The sequence below is a fragment of the Polistes fuscatus genome, unplaced genomic scaffold, assembly GCF_010416935.1.
Source record: "Polistes fuscatus isolate 324 unplaced genomic scaffold, CU_Pfus_HIC Scaffold5, whole genome shotgun sequence".
Taxonomy (NCBI): Eukaryota; Metazoa; Arthropoda; class Insecta; order Hymenoptera; family Vespidae; genus Polistes; species Polistes fuscatus.
In genome coordinates this window covers 9,666,732-9,692,638 of record NW_025113129.1, presented here as the reverse complement: position 1 = coordinate 9,692,638, position 25,907 = coordinate 9,666,732, and the positions used below count along the sequence as shown (strand labels likewise).

At 34.4% G+C, this 25,907-nt stretch overlaps 1 protein-coding gene and 1 long non-coding RNA gene across 2 annotated transcripts in view; one reads left to right on the top strand and one right to left on the bottom strand.

Moving 5' to 3' along the window:
• Positions 1–5,027, top strand: part of LOC122521845 — a 37,640-nt gene extending 32,613 nt beyond the window's left edge. The window contains exon 2 of the long non-coding RNA XR_006304937.1: positions 4,809–5,027. This is a non-coding gene — a long non-coding RNA (uncharacterized LOC122521845). The remainder of the gene's footprint in view (positions 1–4,808) is intronic.
• Positions 1–25,907, bottom strand: part of LOC122521843 (retinal homeobox protein Rx1-like) — a 42,580-nt gene that overhangs the window by 3,136 nt on the left and 13,537 nt on the right. The window contains exon 2 of the mRNA XM_043642547.1: positions 22,558–22,790. Coding sequence (XP_043498482.1) covers positions 22,558–22,790 — 233 coding nt within the window. The remainder of the gene's footprint in view (positions 1–22,557; positions 22,791–25,907) is intronic.

The following is a 25,907-nucleotide window of genomic DNA, read 5'->3' as shown; positions in this document are numbered from 1 at the left end:
ATCTCATCTTCCAAGTGTCAAGAAACAAGTCAAGAGTCGTAGTCGAGTATAGTTGTGTATGGTATGAGGGTAAAGTTACTAGTTCCCCTGTTTTGAAAGAGCCCTGCCGATTCAGACTTGTTTTTACGTTCTGTGAGAGCGGTCAACTGACAAATTCCCTGCTAAGAAGCACGTGAGTGCGACAAGGAGAGAGAGAGAGAGAGAGAGAAAAAAAACGAAAGAAAGAAGAGGGGTTGGCGAAAATGGAGTTCCTTTGGCGAGCTGTGGTACTCGATCGAGGGCGAGAAAAGTGGCTGTTAAGCTTCTCTTTCTGGCACGCTGGGTGCAAGTATATATACAAATACACGGAAAGAGAGTGCGATACACACACACACACGTATACACATATGTACGAGACATACACATACATAGAAGTGCGCTGGCGCACTCGTTCTACGAAGGAGGGTTTGAGAAATGTCTCTGGGCGGGGCGGTCCACCCCTGGAAGCGGTTCTGGAATAAGAAAAGGAGGCCGTCTAAAGGGGTCCACCCTTCGTTCTTCGGCATCAAGAGGGTAACGAGCCCTTAGGGCGAAATCGAAAGTGAACGACGTGACGGTGTTCCGAAATGGACCGAACGAGTGCGAAAAAGAAGGAAAGAAAGAAAGAAAGAACAGAACAGAATGGTTGGCCAAGTGAGTAAGTAAGAAAAAGAAGAAAAAAGAAATAAGATGAAGAAGAGGAAGAGGAAGAGGAAGAGGAAGAAGAAAAAGGAAAGAGAGTAGGAAGTAAATGGTGGGGATAAGGAGCTAGTAGGACGGCCATGTTGATCTCTTTATTGTAACATGGCTGCTGTTGGCAGCCCGCTAAAGTCTATCGCGTTAAGAGCCGATGCTTATCGGCCTTTGCCTTCTCGGCTTATGAATTATTCAATGGCACGAAGAAACGACGATCGGGGGGCCCTATTGCGTGTGTTCGTGACGAATTTACAGAGAGATAGAGGGAGGGAGAGAGAGAGAGATGAGAAACGAGATAATAGAGATGGATCCATCCCAGGACAACGTGGTGGCCCATGATCTTATATATATATATATATATATATATATATATATATATATATATAAGTGAAGTATTCCATCAAGAATTATTTTTTTGTGTCTTCTTCTTTTTTTGTCACTTTGTCATCTTCGACTTCAACTCGTTGGATCAACCAAACGAAATTAAAGATCTCTCTCTCTTTCTTTTTTTCTCGTTTGTTTCTTTCTTTCTTTTTAATTCCGTTTTTATTGAACTTTATCAAGCTCAGCAATCCTGCGGTATAACGCTCGTTAAGCGAAGACAGACCGTTAACTGACAAGATGGAATTTCGATTGAAGTGTTGCTTCTCGTTCAACTTGTCACGAAGAAAACGGTTAAGTAATTGGCTTATCGTTGGAACTTCTTTCATTTTTCATTTCTAAGAGACGCTCGAGGAAATGAAAATGTATTAATGAACGCGCTCGGCTAATTCTAACTATCCTTCTTCTTTTTCTTCCTTCCTTCCTTCTTTTATTTCTTCTTTCTTCTTTTTATGATTTTTTTTTCTTCTTCTCTCGAATCAACGCGAAATATAAATAAATTTCATCTTTTGCGTTGTGTAGAACGACCCTTTGCAATTTAACATCCGACCTTGTTAACTCCTTGGCTGCTCTCCAACTGCCCGAATTCTTTTCTCTTACTCACTTTCTTTCTCCATTCTTGAGAATCTTTTCAAGATTTATCTTCTCGACTTTACAGATCCGACACACGTAACACAAAAATACAACGTTTTAAATTATTAAATAAACGTGTTCACATTTAAATAAAAATCCACGACTGTTGGAATATTTGTAAAATATTAATACGAGAATCTCTTCAAGATTTGTTTTCTTGATTGAAAAAGATTCAGTATAGACAAATGAAAAAAATTATTTTCGTACGAACGTGTTTGAATTAAGATAAAAATCTACCACCGATGTGACCTTCTAAAAATATTATTGCTAAGATATCTTCCAAATTTTTTTTCTTGATTTTATAGGTTTAGAATAGACAAAAAATAATATTTTAAATCGTCAAATGAACGTATCATGAATTTAAGAAAAAATATCCTTAAATTCGTGTAAAATATAATATTAAAAATTGACAAGCACTAAGATATTAGATAAACGAGTATAATAAATACGTCGTAGCAGAATTGTCTTGTTACGTGTTGGTCGTTTGGTTGGATATTGGCGAAGGATTCCCAGGTTTTATCAGGACGATATTTCGCTACGAAGTAGAGAAGCAATTTTCTTTCCTGGCCCCGTAGATGAGGAAAAGGTCATGGACAAGATGCTACGTTGAAATGATGAGAAAATAAGCGAATTTCCCTTCGTACCTCTTATATATCTTTTATCTCCTTTTCATACCACCCTACCCTCCCCCTAACCTCTTCTCTTTCTCTCTCTCTCTTCCATTTATTACCATCTTACTCTTTCTCTCTCATTGACTCGTGCCTGCCTGCTTGCCTGCCTGTTTGCCGGCCGGAGCAACGTTCCCGGACCCTCCTCCACTCCTCCCTCCTTCTCGCTCGAGCGCGCGCGCGCACGCGGAAATATAAAGAACAGGGCTAACGCGGCTTAACCTTTTTAGGTCGTAAATTTATTAGAGTAGGTACTTCCAACCTTCTCCCACCTCTTTCTTAGTTTTCCTCCTTCGAAGCTCGACTCGCTTCCCTTCTTTCGCCTTATTCCAATCTCTCCTCTTCCCCCTCAACTACCTCCTCATCCTTATTCTTCTTCTTCTTCTTCTTCTTCGTCTTCTTCTTCCTGCCTTCCTTCCTGCCTCTTTCTCCTCTTCTTCTTCTCCTTTGCTTCCTCATCCTCTCTTTCCAAGGCAACGCTCCACGGCAATGATATTGCGAAAGTAAACTCGCTTAGACGGTTTAAATGCAAGAAAATTGGAATAAAATGGAAGTAATTCCAGGATTAAAATTGCACGTTGTGTTCCCGTGGCGCGTTGCCATCACGAAAGAAATAAAGGGAGGGAGGGAGGGAGGAAGAGAGAAAAAGAGAGAGAGAGAGTGAGCGCGATCAACGAATAAAAAGCTCTTCCTTTACGCGCTCCTTTCTCAGCGTTTATATCCTTCCTCCTTCTTCCCCCCCCAACTCCTCACCTTTCTTTATCCTTTCTTTTTGATTTTTTTTTTTCGTCTTCCTTGAAAAGTATTTACTTACTTTATCTAACTTTCTAGTTATTTCGATTTTTTGACGGAAGGAACACATTGGAACAACTTTTAGCGAGAGAGATCCGTTGTCTTATTTTTATTTTTATTTTATCTCTTTCACAAATTATTTTATTTAAGATACGTGTATAGGTATTGATATAATAGAAATGAAAGAAAGTTAGGAAATATATTTGTTTGTTTTTGTTGAATATTCGTGTACTTACTAACTTGGAATTTCTTTTTACGAAAATTGGTACAAATTTGAAGCATTTGATATGGTTGTTATTTAAAAAATAAAAAAATGATATTAGAAAGATAAGGAAGACATTTTTAATATCTTTCTTTTACTATTCCTTTTTTACGGATTATTTTTTTACAGATTCGAGGTACTTCTCGATTTAATACCTTCTCACATTTATTCAATACTACAAGAGATGTCGCGAACATTTTTAATATACGATTAACGTAAATTTAAAAAAAAAAATCAATAATAGTAGGAACCACTTATTCTTTCTAGACAAATTTTTTCAATTACACACGCGAAAATACATTTTTTTAACAATAATCTAATTCAATGATTATCATGCGATAATATTTGCTTGACAAAAATTATATTAAAATAATTTATAAACCGTATGACCGATTGAAATTAATTCAACAAAGTCATTGAATATTTTATTGTTGTCGATTCATCGAAGTTATAAAATCAGATATTGGTTCGGTTCAATGATGCTGCGTCATAAAATATATTCCTGGGGTACGTCCACTCGAAAGTTGAGCTTTTCGATAGCGTACGAGTAAAAAAGATCGAATAAAAGTACTCGTACGTACGTTTATATACAATACATATATATACTATATATATATACATATCTGTATATATGTGTGAAAGAAAACGAGAGAAGGTTGTTAGCGATAAAGTATCGACGTTAACGTCGTTCCGGCGGCTGCGTAACAGCTTTCGCTGATGTTCTTCCTGGTGACATACGGTGACGAGCACTCGACGCAACAATGGCGCCGATATCGCGTCAAAAAATCACTTTTCCACCATCTTTTTCTACTTGTTCTTTTTTTATTCTCTTTCTCTTTCTCTCTCTCTCTCTCTCTCTCTCGCTTTAGTTATTTTTGTTGTTATATAAATATATAGTTCAATAGATACGACCATACCTACACGTACACATGCACACACACGCATATAAGTTTTGTCAATATAATATTTTTGATATAATACTTAAATGTATTAAGTTGTTCTAAAAGTTTGTTTACTTTTTATTAAGTTTTTACATACTCTATTTTAGATTCTTTATTATTATTTGCTATTTGATATTATTTATATTAACGAATCGTAGAAGATATTGAGAAACGGGTAAACGAGAATAATGGAATTTTTATGTGATTATATGATCTTTTTTGTTCTTATTTTAACGTACTGAAACGATTCTTGAAGTTATGTTCGCATACTCTGAAATATCCTGTATAAAAAAATTATACGGATAGATGGATATACGAGTACGTATATGTTGGTAAATATATGTGTACGTGTGTGTAGACGTATCTATTTATCTACTTCTCTTTACTCCTAACGTCTGATCGTTGTCTCCTTTACAGGCAGAGATCCTTCCGGAAGAACGATCACTTTATATTTCGGTGCCAAGCTCTCGTCGAATTTGGATTACCGCCGGTAAAAAGGTATTCGAGCTACTCACGCTAGAATGGACGCATTGTGGACACCCAAAGTATTAACAGATTTGTTTCATTGTTCCTTCAACGACACTACTATCTTGGTCCTTGAGAATAAAAAAGAGTTGCCTCTTCAGTACCTTTCAACAAAGTTATTATATTTCTACTCGTTTCAAACAAAATACCCAATCGAAATTTTTGTTAGATCACTTCACTGATATTAAATGTATTATTTCGCAATGATATTTTATTCGACGAACTTTCTTCATTTTTCTTATTATTAATTTAAATGAAATATTAATGAAATTATTATAAATATAAATAACCAACGGAATAAAAGATTGTCTCCGAGATTGATACGGGAATACTAAAACGTTGAAGTTGGTAAACAACCGACGATGATAGGGCTAGGGGAAGGGGCAATTTTTGACGGTGAGAAACAAAATGTCGAGCCCAGGGTTATTTTTCTTTCGGATGTATTACAAGTCTATCAAAGGTCTATCGTTGATCTATTACTGGAGTACTAGGTATATACTGGATAGAAGAGGGGTTGGCGAAGCAAGGAAAGGGGCGGCACACGTTTCGAATATAAGCCTAGATTCCGGTCCAGGGCACCCGTGACCATGGCTCGCATAGCGAACTCAGAGAGAGAGAGAGAAAGAGAAGGGGGAAATGTTTGGAGAGGGTTGGAGTCTATTATTCGCCGTGCTTTTTATGTTACCCCCTCTCCCTTTTCCCTTCTATCCTCTCCTCTTTCTCCTCTATACTATTTCCCCCGTTTACCCCTCTGACCCGTGTGCCATGTCAAACTGTCGACCAAATTCAATCCTAAGCAGTTGTTCTCATTCTTCCTTCAAGAATCACCGATTCTTGTTTTTAAACAAGGGCGTAAGAAAGAGAGATATATATATATACATATATATGTATATAGTTGGAACACGAATCTATCCGCAGTGCGGCTAATTCGAGTTTGATTGGCGGTGCATCGAACTTCAGTAGCTTAATCGATTCTATACTCTTTCCATGAAACCCGATTTACGTTAGATAGAAACACAATCAAATACAATAAACGTTTAATAACGCAAACATTCGAAAACTCATTGTTAATGATCGTAGCAATAAAAATATGAGTGGAAAATATTTGTTGCGAGTTGAACTGTTAGAATTACATTGAATAGAATTAAGGTGCTATTCGATTGAGAATCACTGGCATCCTTCTCCAATAAAGCCACCCTTGTCGTTGCGTGTAATCGCCCTTAAACACTCCAACGCCCTGCAGTACTTCGATACAATACTAATGTGCTACAAATAACATCCCAAACACGAGGCGATTTCACTTTTACAATGTGACTAAACGTTGACTACTATTGTACTATCTTTTTCTATAAACTAAGGATGATCGTACGTTTATTTTATTTTATTTTTTGAACCTTCAGGTAAAATCTTCATGTCTTGCAAAGTCTAAGAAATTGGCTAAAAATTTGTTTCTTTTGTAATTATATTTTATTTGGTAGTTAAAAGAGATGATTTAAGTTGATCGTCACGAAAAGGAACGCGATACCACAATGCGGTACTCGGAATACAAAAAAAAAAACATAAATCTCCTTTGGTTTTCCAATCCACCCTTACTTACTTAGTTTAGGTGAGACACAAGGAGGGGTAGAAATTTGTGGGGGTGGTTGGTTGGTTGGTTCGTTGGTTGGTCGCGTGAATGAGACTGGAGCGTTACGAAATTCGTGCAAATTAGCCTTATGGTCTCTCCTGTATTTTGACAAGCGCGTATTCATTGTCTCGCTAGAGTCCTCGAAATTACATACACGCATTTATGTATGCTTACACACATACATTCTATAGCAAATATATATATGTACCTATATTTGTTGGCGCGTTCGTTCAACGCAGAACGATGGAATCGGCTACGATTGAATAGGTCTTTTGTCTAGGAAGCTGTTTAGAATGCAATATGTGTTTTGCAGCTTTTCTTTATTCCATTATTACTACCTTTTTTTTTTAATATATTTTTTACAAAATTCGTTATCGCATTTTGATAATGAATATCTTGCCTCGATAGATAATGCACCACGATAATGATAAAATAGAATAATTTTGTAGAATAAATAACGCTGTTTTGAAGCTTTGATTTCTTACATTATATCTATCCTTTTCTATTGTTATAATTTTTTAAATTTGTTACTCCATTTTGATCATAAATATTTCTTACCGTGATACTCCATGTAACACAATAACTGTCCAAGTAAAGTATCTCTCTCTCTCTCACTCTCTTTCTCTTTCTCGTCAAATAAAAATAAGATAATTTAGTATGATTAAAAGAATAAAATCCAAAGTCTGTTAAAATCCGATCCGTTGTAGACTATATATACGACGTATTTAGATATATACTTAGTAATAACTCTAATAACTCGTAATAAAGCTGAAGCTGGAGTCATATTAGCGTCAGGAGCACGCATGGCCGCACAAAGGGCGACCGCCCTCGACAAACACCGTGACTTTTGATGATTATTAACTTCACGGTGCTACGGGACGGAGAGGAAAGAGAAAGAGAAATAGAAAGAGAAAGAGAAAGAGAGAGAAAGCAACGTAACAACAGGAGAGACCGTCGGAGTCTGGAAGCTTTCGTTACTCGTGTGTTCGCAAGTGAGAAAGAGAGAAGGAAGTAGGCGCCGTAGACAGTAATCCGTTGCCCTGAAGGCTTTCGTTTATATATAATATATCCTGGAACCCCCTAACACCCATTTCCCCCTCCCGCCACTCTTCTTTCTTTCCTTTTTTCTCTCGTTCTTCTTCATCTCTTTCTATGTTTCTTTCTCTTTCTTTCTCTTTTTATATCCTTGGATATCTTCCTCCCACTTTGGTCGGTCACGTTTACTCACCCCACCGGGTCTCTTCACCCTAGGTCGTTCCTGGGAACCAAATTAATAGTTGCTTCTGCCGGATATATCTCGAATTCGGTGTATTCCCTCGCGAACGAGCATTTGGACCCCTTCCTCCTCTTCTCCCTCTCACTCTCTCATTCTAATTCTCTTTCTCTCTCTTTCTCTCTTGCTCTCTTCCCAAAGTCCCTTACTGCGTTTGACATCGGTTTCTCGTTAAAGGACCGCGTCGCACGATATCTCGATCAAACGAACCTCGCCTTCGCAATCGAATGGGTTTAATCGAACGGACTAGGAAAATTAATAACTCGCGCAATTTTCAAAGGGACTACCATTTCCCTCTCTCTCTCTCTCTTTCTCTTTCTGCTTCTCTCTCTCTTGATATTTCTCGAGACACGACGACAGGACGATCGGGGTTTTATTACTTATTATTTGTTCAGATATTAATACATACCCATTTCTACCGTCATCATCATCATGTATATCTACACCACTACCTATTCAAAGTTTTGAAATTACTTGCTGATTCACGTAACAATCGATTTCTATACGATCTATCGTTATTTTATCATATTTTTTATATATCATCATTTTATCTCATTTTTCTTATAAATTATATTATAAATACAAATCTCGCAGGAATTATTCGTTGCAAGTATTTTTTGCCAGCTAATCGGTGTGAATATTCTCCAATAGATACTATTATTAACTTGATAACTTGTAAAATTTGCGTCTATTGTTAAAAAAATAATAATATCGATTTATTATACAACATCGCAGACATAATTCGGCATCGAATTATCCCGGCAAACCCAATATATTCGTTCTTCTCCAATTTCAAGATACGGTCTATTAACTTCCTACGCTTATCGTTCGCATCTCAAAAGTAATTTTGAAATAAGGAAAAAAAAAACGTAGGAACTTTTCGTCAAACGGAGAAAAGAAAAATATAAAGAACGCAAGAAAGAAAGAAAGAAAGGAAGGAAGAAAGAAAGAGAGTAACGTTACTAATCCATACGGATCGCAAGAGGGATAATACCTGCCGGCTCGAAAGTAGAGATCTCGAGAACTCTTGAAACGGATATATTTTCACCAAGTGACATTCATCCTTGCGTATACGAGAGAGAAAGATAGACAAAAACAGAGTAGACGAAGAAGAGGAACAAGAAGAAGAAGAAGAAGAAGAAGAAGCTAGTCGTCGCTCTTCTCGAGTTCTGCCTTTGTAAAAGATCCCTTCCTTCTTCACCGTTGCATTTTGCATCTATATACGTCTGTGTCGGTAGGGTACACATTTAAAAAAAGGAGAGAGAGAGAGAGAGAGAGAGAAAGATAGATGCATATTCAGCCCGGTAGCGGCAAGAAATTCGATCTTAGAGCGCCGTGGAAAAAAGAGACGAGCCAATGAAGAGAGTTAAGGGGGAGGCGAGGGTTGGGGGGAGGGGTTGGGGGTTGGGGTAGCTAACGTTGACGGAAGGGGGAAGGAGGATGGGGGGAGGGAAGCAGGCGAGGTAGAGAGAGGAGGGATGATGCTGCGGGTGGTGGTGGTGGTGTGTGCCAGGACGTGCAGAGGGAAGAGGGCAAAGCAACGGTGGAACTGAATACGTTTGTACCTGAGCCCGACAATGGCCTTCGTAATTTGATTACAAGGACCGCCAGCTAATTGTTAATTGCTGGCCTCAGGACCGTACGCCGACAAAGGTTTCATAACATTAGATGGAATATTAAAACGAGCAGGCATATGTGTACAACCAACCCTCCGCTGTACCGCAGTACCGCGTGCGTCCTAAATCGTCCCGTGGAATCTTTCTTTCTATATATATATTTTTTTTTCTTGATTCTCTCTCTCTCTCTTTCTTTCTTAGACATTCGTTCTTTCCTACTTTGATAGGAACGAGAAGTTGCTCAATGTATGCTCCTCTCTTCTAGTCGTGGGAAATATTTTCTAATCTAGGCCCATCTATCGTAATTGTTTGGTTTCCTTCGTAGGAAATCGATACGTCCTTTTAAATTAGTTGAAAGATTTTCATTTGTTATATGATTATTGGCTTCGTGATAAGGATGTAAGTACATAAGAGAGAGACAGAGAGAGAGAGAGAGAGAGAGAGAGAGAGAGAAAATAAATTATAATTATCGTTCATTATAAAACGATTAGGATTTTGAGAGATTACATTTTATTTTGGAATTTATTTTTATACTCGTTTGAATTATTGAATATATAATTTAAATTTTTGTTGCTTGATGGACGTCGTCCATCTTTCTCCTGTTTCTCTCACTCTCTCTCTCTCTCTCTCATCTTCTTCTTCGTCGTCGTCCTCGTCGTCATAGTCGAGGACACGCGTTTCTGCCCTCGGTGTTTAACAGCTAATCTGCCAAATGAAGTGTTTTTGTGTTTGAGCACAACACTTCGTCTCAATGCGAGGAGCAAAACCGCCCTCGGGAAAAGGGTTGCTTCGACATGATTGATGCTCGAGGGAGCAACGCAAGGGTCTCTCCAACCCTTTTTACTCGAGCGGCTAAACGGAGTGCTTAATTGAGCCACAGACCTCAGAACCTTCGGACAGCTAATCTTTCGAACGTGTCTTCGCGAAACAAAATGAACTTTTTCTTCCTTTCCTCTTAGCTTTTTTCCCATAGATGCAGTTATTGCTTCTATTTTATCCCCTCCCCCTCCTCACCCAATAAAAGATTTTCTCCAAAAAAATTAAACAAAAAACATAAATCGATTTTATCAAACGATTTGAAAGAAAATCAATGACGAAAATCTATCAACAATTTTATCTAATGATTTCTCAATACAACTAACTAAATTTCTAAGCATCCCAGGTAAACGTAATTTGGCTTCTCGAAATTCTCCTTGGGTAGGTTCGAAGGGGTTAAGACGAGACGGGAACAGTCTTTCAGGAATTTCCACTGTGAGTGTGAGTGGTTTGATTCTTGCGTTTGCTTCGAGAACCCAACCCTTTCTTCTCTTCATCCATCCATCCATCCATCCATCTATCTATCTATCTATCTATCTATTTCTCTCTCTTTCTCTTACGAACTTCGCGCAAGCGCTTACGCGTACACACACACACACACACACCTATAAACCCACACATTTATATATGTATATACTTACGCATCAACAATGTAGAGAAACGACGCAGACGACGGAAAGGATGGAACACTGGCCCGTAATGGAGTTTCCAAATATTCGAGGAGCCCTCGCTCAATTTCGAACAATTTGCATTTAGGGTGAAGTGCAATTAATAGAAGCGGGGTGTTGTCCCACGCCATTCCACGCCTATTAACACTATATTCCGCGGGAGTTTAGCATATCGAGGGGGCAATATTGAGTTACGCGACAGTAATTATAATACTCGTTAGACGGCGCTGCAAGAGAGAGAGAGAGAGAGAGAGAGAGAGAAAGGGAGAGAGTTTACCCTCTCCGCATGCTCGCGCGGTCCGTAAAGGATCGAAGGATGCCTTCCGCTTCCTCCCACTCTTCTTCCTACCTTCTCCACCTTCTCCTCCTACTCTAAACGCCTTTTCCAAAGGTTCGTCGAAGGTCTCGACAGTTTGGTTAAGAACCCTTCTGGTTTCGATTTCCATCTATCACGATGATACCTATTCTGAACGGTATAATAAAAAAAAAATATATCTTTTTATTAATAACAATAAAGAAATAATAAATAATGTCTTATATATACCTACTTTTTTATCATTTTAATATTATAAATGTAATATACACGAGGTTGGATTGACGAGTTTGAAGATAACGTCGAACGAAAAAAAAAATTGTTTTTAAGTCTAGCTTAAGAAATTTCAATCCATCCGTCGAATAATTATGACTAAAATAAAGATAGGAATTTTTCTATATTTACGAATGATTCGATACTATCAAGAACAAGTTTGTATTGTAATATCAAAATATCTAGAATTGGTTTCGTTAGTTATTCTTATAGGGTTTCGAGCAAAACGATGACTCGATTATGACGGTAGATCGAATCGTCGTAAAAGAAATTGCGAAGGGATCCTTTCCCTTTCTTTTCTTTTTTTTCCATTGAGAAAGACTATCAACTTCCGGGTTAGTTATCTTTTCCCCCCCCCCACCTCTTACGAACCCCCGTACTTCTTCTTCTTCTTCTTCTTATTCGCGAGGTCTTGGTACGGAGTAGTGTCTCGAGACACGCTTGATATTCTTTTTTTTTTCATCCTCTTCCTCTTCTTCCTCTTCCTCTTCTTCTTTCTTTGCCACCCTTCGTAGTATTCTTTCTCTTTCTCTTTCTGCAGGTGTCCAAGCTCCCACGATCTTTGCTATTTCTCGCCGCCCCATTTTCTCTCGTCATCTCGCGTCTAGCTATGCCATTATCTTATTTTCCGCTTGGAAACATCGCACCCACAAGAAAAACGATCTTTCGAGGTGTTAGAGAATAAGCGAGGAGCGAGACAGAAACAGTCAGAGTAACAGAAAGAGAAAGGGAGGGGTTGCAGAAACGGAAAGAGTAAGAGAAAGAGAGAGAGAGAGAGAGAGAGAGGGTGAGAGTAAAGTGAAAGACCATTCGCACGAAGAAGATCACAGGTCTTCCTCCTGTAATAACATTTGTATTCTCAAGCACCTTCTTTTCCTTACGGATATCGAGCCCCCGTACTTTTATTCGCGAGAGTGACTAAAATGCTCACCTTCCCTCTTTCTTACCCCCTATTCACTCTCTCTCTCTCTCTTTCTCTCTCACTTATATGTTCATTCGTTTTACAATATGAGGAGACTACTACGATTTACGACGGTGGAATCATTTATCAAAGTCAACGTTAGTGTTTTAGGTGAATTGGTATTTTATTGTATTGTATATTGTATTTTTTTTCTTATTTTTTAAAAACTATTTTTTTGAGAACGAGATGCTATATAGTCATAGAAATAAAGTTGATGGAAGTATAATTGTTGAGTTTTATACTGTATCGTATTTAGTTACTATTATTAATAATTATTGTATAGTTATTGTAAAAATAATGTTTGTATGATGTCTTTTTTTTTTAATTGTATTTTAAAGAATTTTCTTTCTTTATTTAGTTGAACAATTAAATGGTATTTTTGTTTTAAAAAGAAAATTGATAGGGTGTGAACACAATTGATGGATAAAATTAGGTAATATTAAATAATATTGATGTATCATAATGATGATAGTATGATCGTACTATTTCTCAGACTATTATTTTGATTTATATAGTGCGTTAACCACAAATAAGAAGAGAGAGAGAGAGGGAAAGAGAAAAGAAAAAAAGGAGCCTGTTGCAAGAGTTCTCACTGAATGTCGCATTAAACGACTTTATGGTGTCACCTATGGGTATTAATATTACGACGCCAAGCTTATGGTCCTCGCTCCGTTGACCACGACTATCGAAGGGTGAATATGGAAAGAGAAAGAGAAAGAGAAAGAAAGAGGGTTGACGTTTGATCAAACGAAGGGAATACTTTTTTGTTTTTTACTAAATTTAATTATTATACAAACATTTTGTTCGTAATAATTGCACCCTTTTCTCTTCACTTGACGATTAAAAAATAAAAATTAAAAAATAAAAATTAGTAAACAAATGAAAAATGTTAAAATTTATTTTCATTTGTTTGTTCAATAATTTTCAACACATTCGATTAATAATAATCTTTTTTAAATAAATGACCAATATAAATAAAAATATTGATAGTATTTGAAATAAATTGTATTTAGTATTACGATCAAAGTTACGCAATAATACTAATACTTGATTATAAAATATCAATTTCAAAATTGAATAATTTTTCTTTTGAGATTTCTCGAAGTACTGATTATTTATTTAAAATATCGATAACAAAAATGTTGAAGAAATTACCAAATGAAAAAATACTAATACGCGAACGAAAAATGCTTGATCGTAGTTATGGTTACGTTTGATTTGACACCCCATAGATAATTTCACCCTTACCGGTCACCTGCGATTCGTGTTCCGACACCGTGTCGACGTTAACGATCACGATTTAACTCCCCTAATAAAGTCGAATTAAACGCTCCAACGAACTGAATGCCTAGCACTCGTTACTATTATAGTCATTGACTGTTTTTGTTTAGCTACTTTGTAGAAACGTGTAATACTAATTACAATTTCATACTCGTTTTATCCAAAATATTTGGGGGGAAAATACTTTAATTTATTTATTACGATAAACTAGAACTGTATTTTTATTCATTTCATCGAAAACGATTTTTCCAGCTTAAAGCAAAAAGAAAAAAAAAACAGAAATTGTAACACTTTCCATATACACATAAATCCCCCTTCCTCACACACACAAACACACACATACACGCAATAGACGTATACGCAAGGAGTTAAACGCCACCTCGTTTCTTCGCGTCGTGTTTCGCGTAAAACTTGAAAATTAATTAAACGTGCACGCAATTTCAACTGTTTCGTGACTCGTACAAGTAATAGGAGAAAGAGTTTAAATAGTTAAAGAAACATGCTTTCTCGAGCGAGAAATTAAAATGGTTCTCACGCTACCATGGTAGAAAAGATTTTTCTTTTGATATTAGGTAAGATAGGTCGATATTTAACATGATTTTTTTTACTCTAGGTGTTACCTTAAAAGATTTTTTTTTTATAGACATTTATATATTATATTAATAATATATCATCATAAATTGAAATACCTATGAATGTGTTGATATATTATCGTATCAATGGCAATAAGCCAAACACCTGACATTTCATTAAACTATTATGATTGAAATCCATTTCTAAAAAGGGAACGTTGTTGTTTACTCCATCCTTTTATCCCCTTTTTCGAATTATTATTATTATTATTATTATTAAATAATAGGGGGATTTTAGTAACAGTGTTCTCACTAGACGATCATTGAATATTTTGCTTTGAAAAGATAAAGATATTATACAAGGATTATTATACAAAACGAATATAACATATCTAAAAGTTGAAATTTAAACGATTAACTAGTAATCTAATTGGCGATATATTATTATTGTAATTTAGTAGACATTTTGGTTAAGCGTTAGAAGTTAGTTAGTTTCTTTGGAAAATCGTTACGATTGTCGACTAATTAATGAACTCGCGCGTGATCAATCTCCATCGTTAAGCTGCTTACGTATTACGTTTTGTGTGTGTGTACGTGTGTTCGTGCGTGCTGCTAACCGACGTTCTTATACTTAAACACACGCAAACATAAATGCATATACATATATGTATTTATATATAAATATACACGTGTGTATGTATACGTGTATCGTGAAAGTACAGGTTGCTGGTTAGAACGATTAAACGAATGTAACGTAATTAATGTATGTACATCGCTTAACTATCCCGCCATGACTGTCGCGTAACATTTAATGCACCTACCGATGTAAATGTAGCTCGCGAACCGGCGATAATTCGATAACGGCTGCGAAATTAGTTCTTGCGTGCGATTTACATTCTCGCTGCGACCTATAAAAGTCTGCTCCTCGTTATTATTGTTCCGCATAGTGCGACGAATTCTTCGATCTGACTATTACTTCGCTTTTATTTCAACTATCTTCCTTTCTACTTTTTTTCTTTTTTTTTTTAAATACATATTTTAATCGAGAACGAATATTATAATAGTCCAAATAATCCAATTGGTATTGAATTACGCGAAAATACGTAATGTATATTATCATCATATAAATGCATCTTAGAAATAAATTCAAAATAACATTATAAATGGGTCAAATTATTTTTCATTAAATTGTAATAAAAGTTTCACGAAGTGTGAAACGATTGTATATTTTTCCCCCACTTTTTTTTCCTTTTTTTCTTTTTTTTTTTTAATCTCCGATTAAAAGCCAATGCGTTAAAAAACATTTTCGATATTTTTCTTACAACAATATGCGTCATAGAAAACAAAATCTTGTTTAGAATTCTTATACGCACATACATATGTGCAATCATTTATGCATACGAACGTAATTTCATTCGCTTTACGCGAATTTTTCAATCTCACTCCAGTGTATTATTTTTATTTCGCTTTATACTTTATTTTACGTAACTACAATTTCTTTTACCTTTTCCTTTTTTTAATACTCAATAGGATGCGAACGTAAATAAAAATGTAATTGAGAAAAAGTAATAGCCGAAGTTATATATTCTTGATGTTTTATTTTTCGAATGACAATTTGTCATAGAAAAAGAAAATATATGAAAAGAGAGAAAAAAGGAAAAAGAAAAAAAGGACAAAAAAAAAACAAGAAAATTGAAATCAAATCTCGTCTAAAATTTCGATAAATACATACAAATGTACGTGCAGCAAGCATACGTGTTACGTGCGGTATAAGAAATCGAAGTAGAGTTGTTTCTCTCTTTTTTTCTTTTTTTTATTAGAAAAAGAATATAAAAATGTATCGAGAAGAATAAAATGGAACACCAAGCGAATTAACGTTTAATCTCCCTTTCGAAATATTTCTGAAACGAATTGTTGAACGCGTAACAGTTTTATCGATCTTTCTCTCTCTTTTTCACTTTACCTTTACTATCTCTCTCTCTCTCTCTCTCTTCATACGTATTTGTGTATATGTATGTATTGTATATATGAATGTGTACAAAGTTTTTTATAAAAAGAGAAGAGAAATAGATAGAAACAGAGAGAGAGAGAGAGAGAGAGAAAGAGATTCGAAGAACGGTTTTAAATTCTTCCGCGCCGTTGTGTGCGGCCATCGAAAAAAATTGTAATCGAATTGGAGTATTTTTCCAATTGGCAATCGTCCGATGGCTGTTCGTTCTGGGCATCGGAACATTGGTCATTCACCCATCTCCCTCGATTCCAAATTAGTTGGCCTACCGCGAAAAATCAATCTGCCCGCTTTTTTCCGCCTGCCTCCCTAGATTCCACCGTTGTCGATTCCACTCTTCTGTGGTTGCAACCCGGAAATGTTATATACACATACACACATACATTTATCTGTATATATATATATCTATCTATGTAGGTATATATGGTATACGACTAATCCACAACCTTTTCTCTCTCAAACCCTGAGATTTTACAGATAAATATCACGTTGCTCGTTCTTCATTTCAATTCGAAAACCACGTTCTTACGTTTATCTGACAATTTCATATTAAAAAAAAAAAAAAAAAAAAAAAAAAACAATTATTTCTTTTATTTTTATTTTCTTTGTATTTGTGTATCACTGAAAAATAAAAATAAGATAGTTTTGAAAATTAGATTTGTTAGTAGATACCAAAGTTATGTTTTAAGTAAATAAAAGTACAATTATGTTTCAAATTTCTATTAAAGATGGTAATTACAAATATGTCATAGAGTTTTAACAAGTTTTATTTTTCAAAGTATTAACAATCGAATATTAAATATAACATATAAAAGCAAAGAGAGAGCGAGAGAGAGAGAGAGAAAAGAAAAATTCACGAGCAACTGTGACATACATTTTGTAGTTATATTTTATATGTAATTCGTATCGATATTTCGGACATATTTGTGATATTGTAATTATTTCTTATTTTACTTTAATTTTTTGTTCATTAAAATAGGAATATCATCTAAAATTTATCGTATTATACTAAATACAAAATTATATCCAGCGAACAAAAAATTTCGTTCGATGCTTGATAAAACTTAAATAAACAAAATATTATATACTAACATATCTCGATATATTTTTATTATCGAATGATTGATCTAATACGATTAAATCATAATTCTAACTAACCATTAAATCAATACGAATACTCAAACCACCAACACATATCCGATAAACTTGCTAATTAATTATAGTGACCAAATAGTGTTAATCTTCTTGTCTTAATACTAACACCTACAATCTATCTGTTTCTCTCTCTAATACATAGACAGGTCTGGTCAAATGATCAGGTAGATAAAAGGGTAAATAAAAGCGAGAAGGATGAAAATCTCGGAAACTGTATTTTCCTGGCTCGCAATCAGAGTAGCAACCACCAAGCGAGCGAACCCCTCGTTGGTGGTACCAACTATCTTTCTATCTTCCTCTCTTTTACTTTCTCATTCTCTTCTATCTCTTCTCGGTTTTATCCAGCCTGGAAATTCTACGCTCCAGCCAATAAAAGCTCTGTCTCTCCCAACCTCCCTTCCCCCACCCTATTGTCATCGTCGATATATACGTGTATCTATCTCTCTCTTTTTTCTGATTCCCGTAATACCACTCTCTCTCTCTCTCTCTCTTTATTTTTCTATCTCTTTTTTATCGTGCGTAGACTCGAACCATCTCGTCGGCCTAATAAATCCGACAGATAGGATTGGCGTGCGCTATCAATTAAAAACGAAGCCGAACGAGGTGCGTTCGTTGAGACTATTCATAAAAGAAAGAAAAAGAAAAAAAGAAGATTCCATCGGGTTGTCTGTTCTTCTCTAATAGGATTATGCGATTAGGTTTACCTTAGGGGCAACCCCTCGCGCCCCCTTCATTTTCAGCTTTCTCATCTTTTTCTTATTCTTGATACGATTCCTTTAGTATGATGAAAAATTGTAAAAGAAAAAAAGTAGAAAGTGATAAGAATGAAGAAAATAAATAAAACGAAAGGGAGAAAAAAAGAGAGAGAGATAGAGAGATAGAGGGAGAGGGGGGTAGGGGAGTAGTATTTTTTATCATTTTTATTCTTCTTTCCCTTTCCATCTGTCTTTCGAATTGGAAAAAAATGGTGTGTGGTTTGGTTGGAAAGAGAGAACGGGCCGGTAGTCGGTGGATTTTAAACGTAATTTAAATTTTTAATTGCGACTCTCTAGTCGGAGAACGACGCCTCCGTCGTCCTTTGCCTTTTACCGAGAAACAAAAAGAATGAGTCAATGAGTGAGAGAGTGAAAGGGGGAGAGAAAGAACGACCTTTCCTCTCGTTTGATGCTACTGTTTTTTTAGAGAGAAAAAGAGAAAGAGACAGAGTACGCAGAGTCGTTCTTAAACGTTCTCCCGTTAAGCTTTCCACTCTCTTTTCTCAATTCCGCGAGGCGGAAGGAAGAGGGATGGGGCGGGGGGGATGAGGAGAGGGGGTGGTGAAGTTAATTAAAACGCGTTGTTTTATCCGATCTCGCGAGATACGAAACGCTTGCTTGGAAATTGGCTTGCTTTGAGTAACGAGATAATCTTACAGAATTATTTGGTTCTGTATCGAGACATTATCATTATCTATTTTATCTGTCTATCCATTTATATAGCTTTTTAATAATCATCCATTGGTATTCTTAAATTTTTATCCATTTTTTATTCGCTTTTAAACGTTATTTCACATATTGAAAAAGTAATAAGTAAAAGTTGTTAATTCGTGAAATAACTATACTCGACGGGTTAAATTAAATTACGTAATAATTAGTAATATCTATAATAATATCGGATGTATTAATTTTATTGTTCATCATTTTACGTGTACACGTGTAGACATTTCTTTTTTTTTTTTGTTTACTACCAGCAAAAGGCCAGGATTTTAGTTTGAAAACGTTCGAGTGTTTTAATCGTCCAGAACACGCAGAAGGGCAAATTTTTAATAAACAGTTTCAACGTACATAATATGACCAGCGCATAACATTTGATCACGATTCGCGGAGCGGTAAAAAATACGCTTGCGTGATTCGCTACATTTTCTGCAAAAGAGGAAGAGAGAGAGAGAGAGATATCTACCTAATCCCTACCCTTCGATCGTGATCGGCCTGCCATCATTTTCCGCGCAACCGAGTAAGCTTCTTTTTATGGTGTTCTATCGTGTTTTCATTTTTATTCTTGTTTTTTTGTTCTTTTTTTCTTTTTATACCCTTCTCCGTTTTCCCTTTTTTTCTTTTTCAACTTTCTTTCTTATTTCATATAAACTCGTAGAGTTTTATTCGCGATAAACGACGATTTAGATATATTAAAATGAAAAAAAAAAGAGGAATGGAAAAGAAGAAAACGAAAAGGTTCGAGATCGAGATCGAAAAGTCGGTTCGTAATAGATCCAACTATTAAAATCGCGTGTACACTTTTATGATAGAATATTATTCACGTATGCATCGTGCATGTATATTCGTTGAAAAATTATTCTAGCAAAAAAAGGAATAATGTATATCTATTATTGGTCAAATGCAAACACGCTAATGGATCGTCTATTAAACTATTCAATTATTATGAACAAGAAATGTACGTTCGTAAGATAATAATGTTTAATAATCTTTCTATAGATTTTCTATTATATCAAGTTGAAACGATAACCTCGAAAGAATGAAGAATTTCAAACGATTATTACTATTATTATTATCGTTACCATTTGGTACATACACGTATACATACATACATACATACAAATATATATATATACATATATATATAATACATAATATCATTTTTATTATCGAATAATATTGTGTGCATTGTCTGTCTCTCTCTTTCTATTTTCAGTTATCAAGATTTTAATTGAAATAATTGCTAATAAGTTGATACGTAGCAACGATTGTAACCCATGTCCGGCAATGCTGATGAATATCAAAGTAAAAATATATTTCGCATTGTTAAACGTTATATAAAAAAACATACGTCTGTGTATGTTTGTATGTGTATTTGTGTGTGTCGTGTGTGGGCGAGATCGGAGCACGAGCAATTACTTCGTCGAAACTGCATCATTTATCGCGATGATTTGTTAATCGTCGAAGTTACGGTCGCATACAGTTTCGGAACGAACTCGTAATCGATTGGGTCGAAACAATAAATTTCATTTTATTACATCGGACGAATGAAAACGTTTATATCATTCACCTCTTTTATATGCATTTACGATACTTATATTATTTATATTTACGTATACTACATTGAATTTTTCTTTTAATATTAAAAATCATCATCCCTGCTAATACGTTCGTTTATTATTTCATACGTTTTGTTACGAACAATGTCGCGATCGTCATTTGTTACCTTTCAAAATTATTTTATATTTATAATATATCTATTCTTTTGTTAGCTCATTTTATTCAAATTAATTGAAATATTATTTAAATGTAATATACATATATTCTTTTAAAAAAATATCGATTATTTTATTTTGGTTTTAACAAATGTCAGGATAGTCATTACTTTCTTCTAAAATTATTTTTCATTTGTATACAAACTCTTGTATCCCATCTTATTTATATTAATAGAAATATAAATGGCGTATAAAAAAGAAATTAATTATATTCTCATCCACGTCGTATATAATTTCAGTGTAAAATACAAAATTAAAGATTAATTAGTTGAAACAAAAAAGGAAAAAAAATCGTGAACGTTACTACATTAAAATGTGACTGAATATTAAAAATCACCGTCATCGGTAATATTATTTATAATATATTTTCCAACAAGTACCTATAATTCACATCGTGATAAATATTCCTTTTAAAAAAAAAAGTAATTTTCTAATTTTACGAACACACGCTTTTTTCCCTCCATATTATCTTTTATATTTAAAATATTATTAAATTATATTCATTAACGTCGTATTTCGGTATACGAATAATGGAATTATTAACGATCCAATTAACTCGAAGAATAAATTTTGATTCCGATTGATTAGAAACAAAAGAAAAAAAACATAAAGAAGAATAAATCAATCTCAGAAGAATAATAATAAAAAGGCAGGTGTCGATGAAAGTAGGAGGAAAGGAAAGAAAGAAAGGAAAGAAAGAAAGAAAGAAAGGAAAGGAAGGAAGGAAGGAGACTGCAGGTTACTATACTTATAGATGAGTAGTAGAGTTTGGCAGGAGTATGGGGAAAGCGTGCCCCTGGGAGAGAGAGAAACCTAATCGATGCGTCGTCGCATGCGACTGCGTGCTTTTATCGCTGTCACGCACATAATTAATTTAATTTAGTTTAATACGCCGGGCGGTGAGCGTCGGCCCGTTGGGCGGCGATTGCCGTTCCGATTGTTTGCACGGAAACGCTGCCATTAAACCCGCTGCTGTGTTGTTGGCTAGCAGGCACGACTAGTTCCTATCACGTCGAATTCCAAAGTGGAACGATAAATCCTATCGTTAATATCGATCCTACAATATATGTATATATATACATATATATACGTTTCTATTTCTATCTCTTTTCCTTTTCCCCTTATTGTTTGTTTCTTTTTTATTTCTCTATTTTACGATTTTATGACTAAAATGTTTCATAATAATAATTATTTGGATTTTTTTCTTTAATTGATTTTGTATAATTCGAATTAATTTTGTTACGTTTTTAATTTGATTTGTTTAGAAAGTTTTATCTGATATATCGAAGATTAATTATTTTTATAGGAAGTATTATTACTGTGCTATAATTTTGAAATTTTTTATCTTTTTGACGGAATATTAATTATTGAAATTAATTTGCGTTTACGATAATATTATCTTGGTATTAGAATAAAAATTAATCCTCGTTTACTTGAGAATAATTATAATATTTTATCGTTTTGACACGATATTAATTATTCGCTATCATATCGTAGGATTAATTTGTGTTGAGATAATAATACAAAGTATTAGAAACATTGGTTATTAAGTTAATAATATGTTAGAAAATAAATTAATCTTTGTTTTTCATTTAGTAGATTTAAGCAAATTTACTTACGAAGGATTAATAAAAATAATTTAATAATTAATAATATATTTCTCTCGAACTTTTCCAAATCTAAATTATCAAATATTTTTCTATAAAATTATACGATTGATACGAACGATTGTTGTTTCACTTTGAAATGCGATACGATATGAAAAAAGAAACGAAAAAAGAAAACATGCGAAATATGATTAATAAAATAAAAAAATAAATTAGATGCTTACCTGGACACGAACTTCGGGAAGGTTGACCTTCATGGCAAGTTCTTCCCTGGAGTAGACGTCAGGGTAATGTGATTTTTCAAATGCTCTCTCAAGTTCGTGCAGCTGGTAAGTGGTGAAGGTCGTTCTGTTACGACGATGCTTCTTCTTTCCTCCGTTCCCGTTAATATCGTCCCCGCAACCCGCACCAAGTTCTTCGTCGCTACCACCGCCGGTTGAGTTGCAGCTGTTCTCACCTGGAAACCCAAACACCAAGTTGGGAGCCGGTCAGAAATGCTAGGGACCTTCGAGGAAACGCTCGTTACAGCTAATGGGGTTGGTAATGGTCATCGATTTATCCAACGGCAACCAAGCTATTACCTCTATTATGCGAACATGATAATGGTAGTTACGATCACTATGACTGTTACTTATCCAACATTTCCAACTAAATTCTAAGCTATAAACTTTGTATTTTTATTTCATACTTTGTTACTTTTAAGTAAAATTATATACCGTTTTATTTTATCGAGATCATTGAGGGTGTAATTAAAAAAACAACATTAGAAACATATCTTCTATTAATTTGTTTCTAAATAGAAAAATAAACATTGGAAGGGATCTGAAATTTGTTCATTTTTATTTTATCTTGCATTTTTTCGAATAGAAATTTTACATAATTTTAAATATTTTTTTAAGTTAATAAATTTTTTTTCCATTATTTCATATCCGTACTTAAGGTTATAAATGATTTACCGTGATCGATTATAGCTAAAAAAATGGAAACATCATAGACATAAATATCGAATATATCTAAACACGTTTTCCAACGATTTCGAATAATTTCTATTTGACTCGACAGCGCTTTTTGTTCTCGCGATAAAAAATATTATCCGATCTAATAAATCATAATGATTGATTAAAGATAATAAAAAAAAGAAGTAAATTATAGATATATTTATTAGTTAATTTCGCTAATCACACGAATTAAAGCGCGCGAATTATCAAAGTTTACATTAATAAACTGGGAAGGTAAAAAACGGTAATATCGCTTTTTACCATAAGTTGAAGACCACTGTATAAAGTGTGCGATAGCACGTATGTTCATATACGGGGTGCCACGTGAGAAATCAAGTGGCACGATGGTAACATTTGTAAAATTTTATATCGTGCTGTACGTTGGGTCAATGTTGCTTATCTACCGTTTTACTAAAGCAACCGACTAACAACCTCTATCTCTTTCTTTCTTTTATTTTCTTTTTTTCCTCTCTCTCTCTCTCTCTCTCTCTCTCTCTCGTTTACTCGCGAACTACGCTGTGTAATCGTTAAATGAGCAAAGAGAACCGCAAGATTTACTACTTTCGAACGCGCACGCGACCATTTTATTTGCAAATTACTCTCCCCGTGTTTCTAATATACAAAAGCAACATTTTATATGTCCGTACAAAGTAAATAATAAATTTCGAATAATTTTCGAAAAGTTAGAATTCATTTGCGAGTTTAATCCGTTCGAATGATATGTTCGTTATCATATAATTATATAATATATATAATTGATTAAGAATAAGTTATTATTAATAACTTACGTGAGTAAGGAGTAGAATAATTAAAAAGAATTTCCTTTTGGAACGTGGTCGTTAATGCGGAGCAAATCAAACGTGTGTTTAGTACAAAGATTAACGCGAGACTGAATTGTTTACCATATTTTACCTATGTTTACTTATCCCCAAGAACGTTCGGATTCTATCTTTCTTCATGTGATTGATATCGTCCTATGTTTTGAAACTCTTACTATCGTTTGTTGAATCGGGAAATAACAAATGTTTTTGTTTCTTACGACATTGAGGATACTATGCATACAATAAATAAATTTAATATTACAAATGATATACTAATGCCATACTAAAATGAAATTATATAAAAACTTATCGAATCTACACAGAGATAAAAAAAATTAACGAGAATCTCATAATTTAGTGATATTTATTTTACCAAAAAAAAAAAAAGAAAGAAAAAATGATCAATCGACGAAACAATTCTTATATTAAACGATAAAAATATTAAGCCGTACAATTAGTAAGTTTATATATAAATCGAAGTAAATATTAAAAATAATATTACGAGAATTAAAAAATATTCGAAAAGGAAACAAATGAGAGAGATTTTTCTATTAAAATTAAAATGATTAATATCAAAAATCACCGAGGGTTGATAAAAATTCCAAATAACTCGTTCCCCACCACCCCTTTAATTTCGATTTAATATATTATATTTTTTTCCTATTTAAAAAGATATTAGTAAAAATAACGAAGCTAATAATATTAATAATAATTTATTGCAAAAGTCAGTAGTTGTAAGCTGTCAGTAACATAATAATCTTCCGTGGACAGTCATGCACACCCTGGGGTATATATATTCAAGCTCTCATTAACTGCATAATTAACCTTCTCTCGCATCGAAGAGCAGCGCATTAGATCGAATTGTGGGGGGTAATCGGGTGGCTCAATGGCGGCTCGGCCCTAAGCGTCGGCCCTACGCCCTCCACTCTCCTCCTCTCTACTCTCGCCATTCTCTTCCTCTCCTCTCTGCTAACGTCTACTACTCACGGGCCTGGCTTGTGTCCGTGGAGCTAATAACCTTGCCTTGCTTCGTGATTGACGCGCCTATACCGGCTAATTATCAACAACAATCAATAATGGCCCCTGTGAGTTCCAACGCCACCGAGACTACTCCCTTTACCACCCCTTTCTTGATCCACTTCCCTTCTATATTCCCTTACTCCTTCCTTTAACATCTTTACCGTTTCTTACTAATGGGATACAATATGATTTTACGCTTAGAAATTCATTTATCTAGATAATTATATACACATATTTTTTCATCCTACAATTTTATCCATTATCTTAAATATAAGGATTTTCAATATGATTTTAATTAATATTTTTAAAATAAGTAAAATTTGTTCTTTGAAAATTAAATATTTATTATATATATAAATTAGATTTTTTAATATGTTTCTATTTAGTATTATAAAGTAAGTTAAGATTGTTGATAAGATTATAGTAGAAATATATTAATAAAGTTTATAAAATATTTCGTGCTTGCTACGTAGTCTTAAATATTTGTTAATCAACATATGACTTTCAAAATAATTACATTTTTTTTTTTATTAAATTATTAAATCGACCAATAAATCCCACGTTGATGTTTGCATATCACAATTTGGAAATGTCGAAAATTGATGAAAGATCGAAGGTCAAGTGGTGAAAGTAAAATTCTATAGTTTTGAGTCTATAGAGGGTTGTTTCTACAAGGGAATATAAATACATATATACAATATATATATATATATATATATAGATACATGGTAAAGC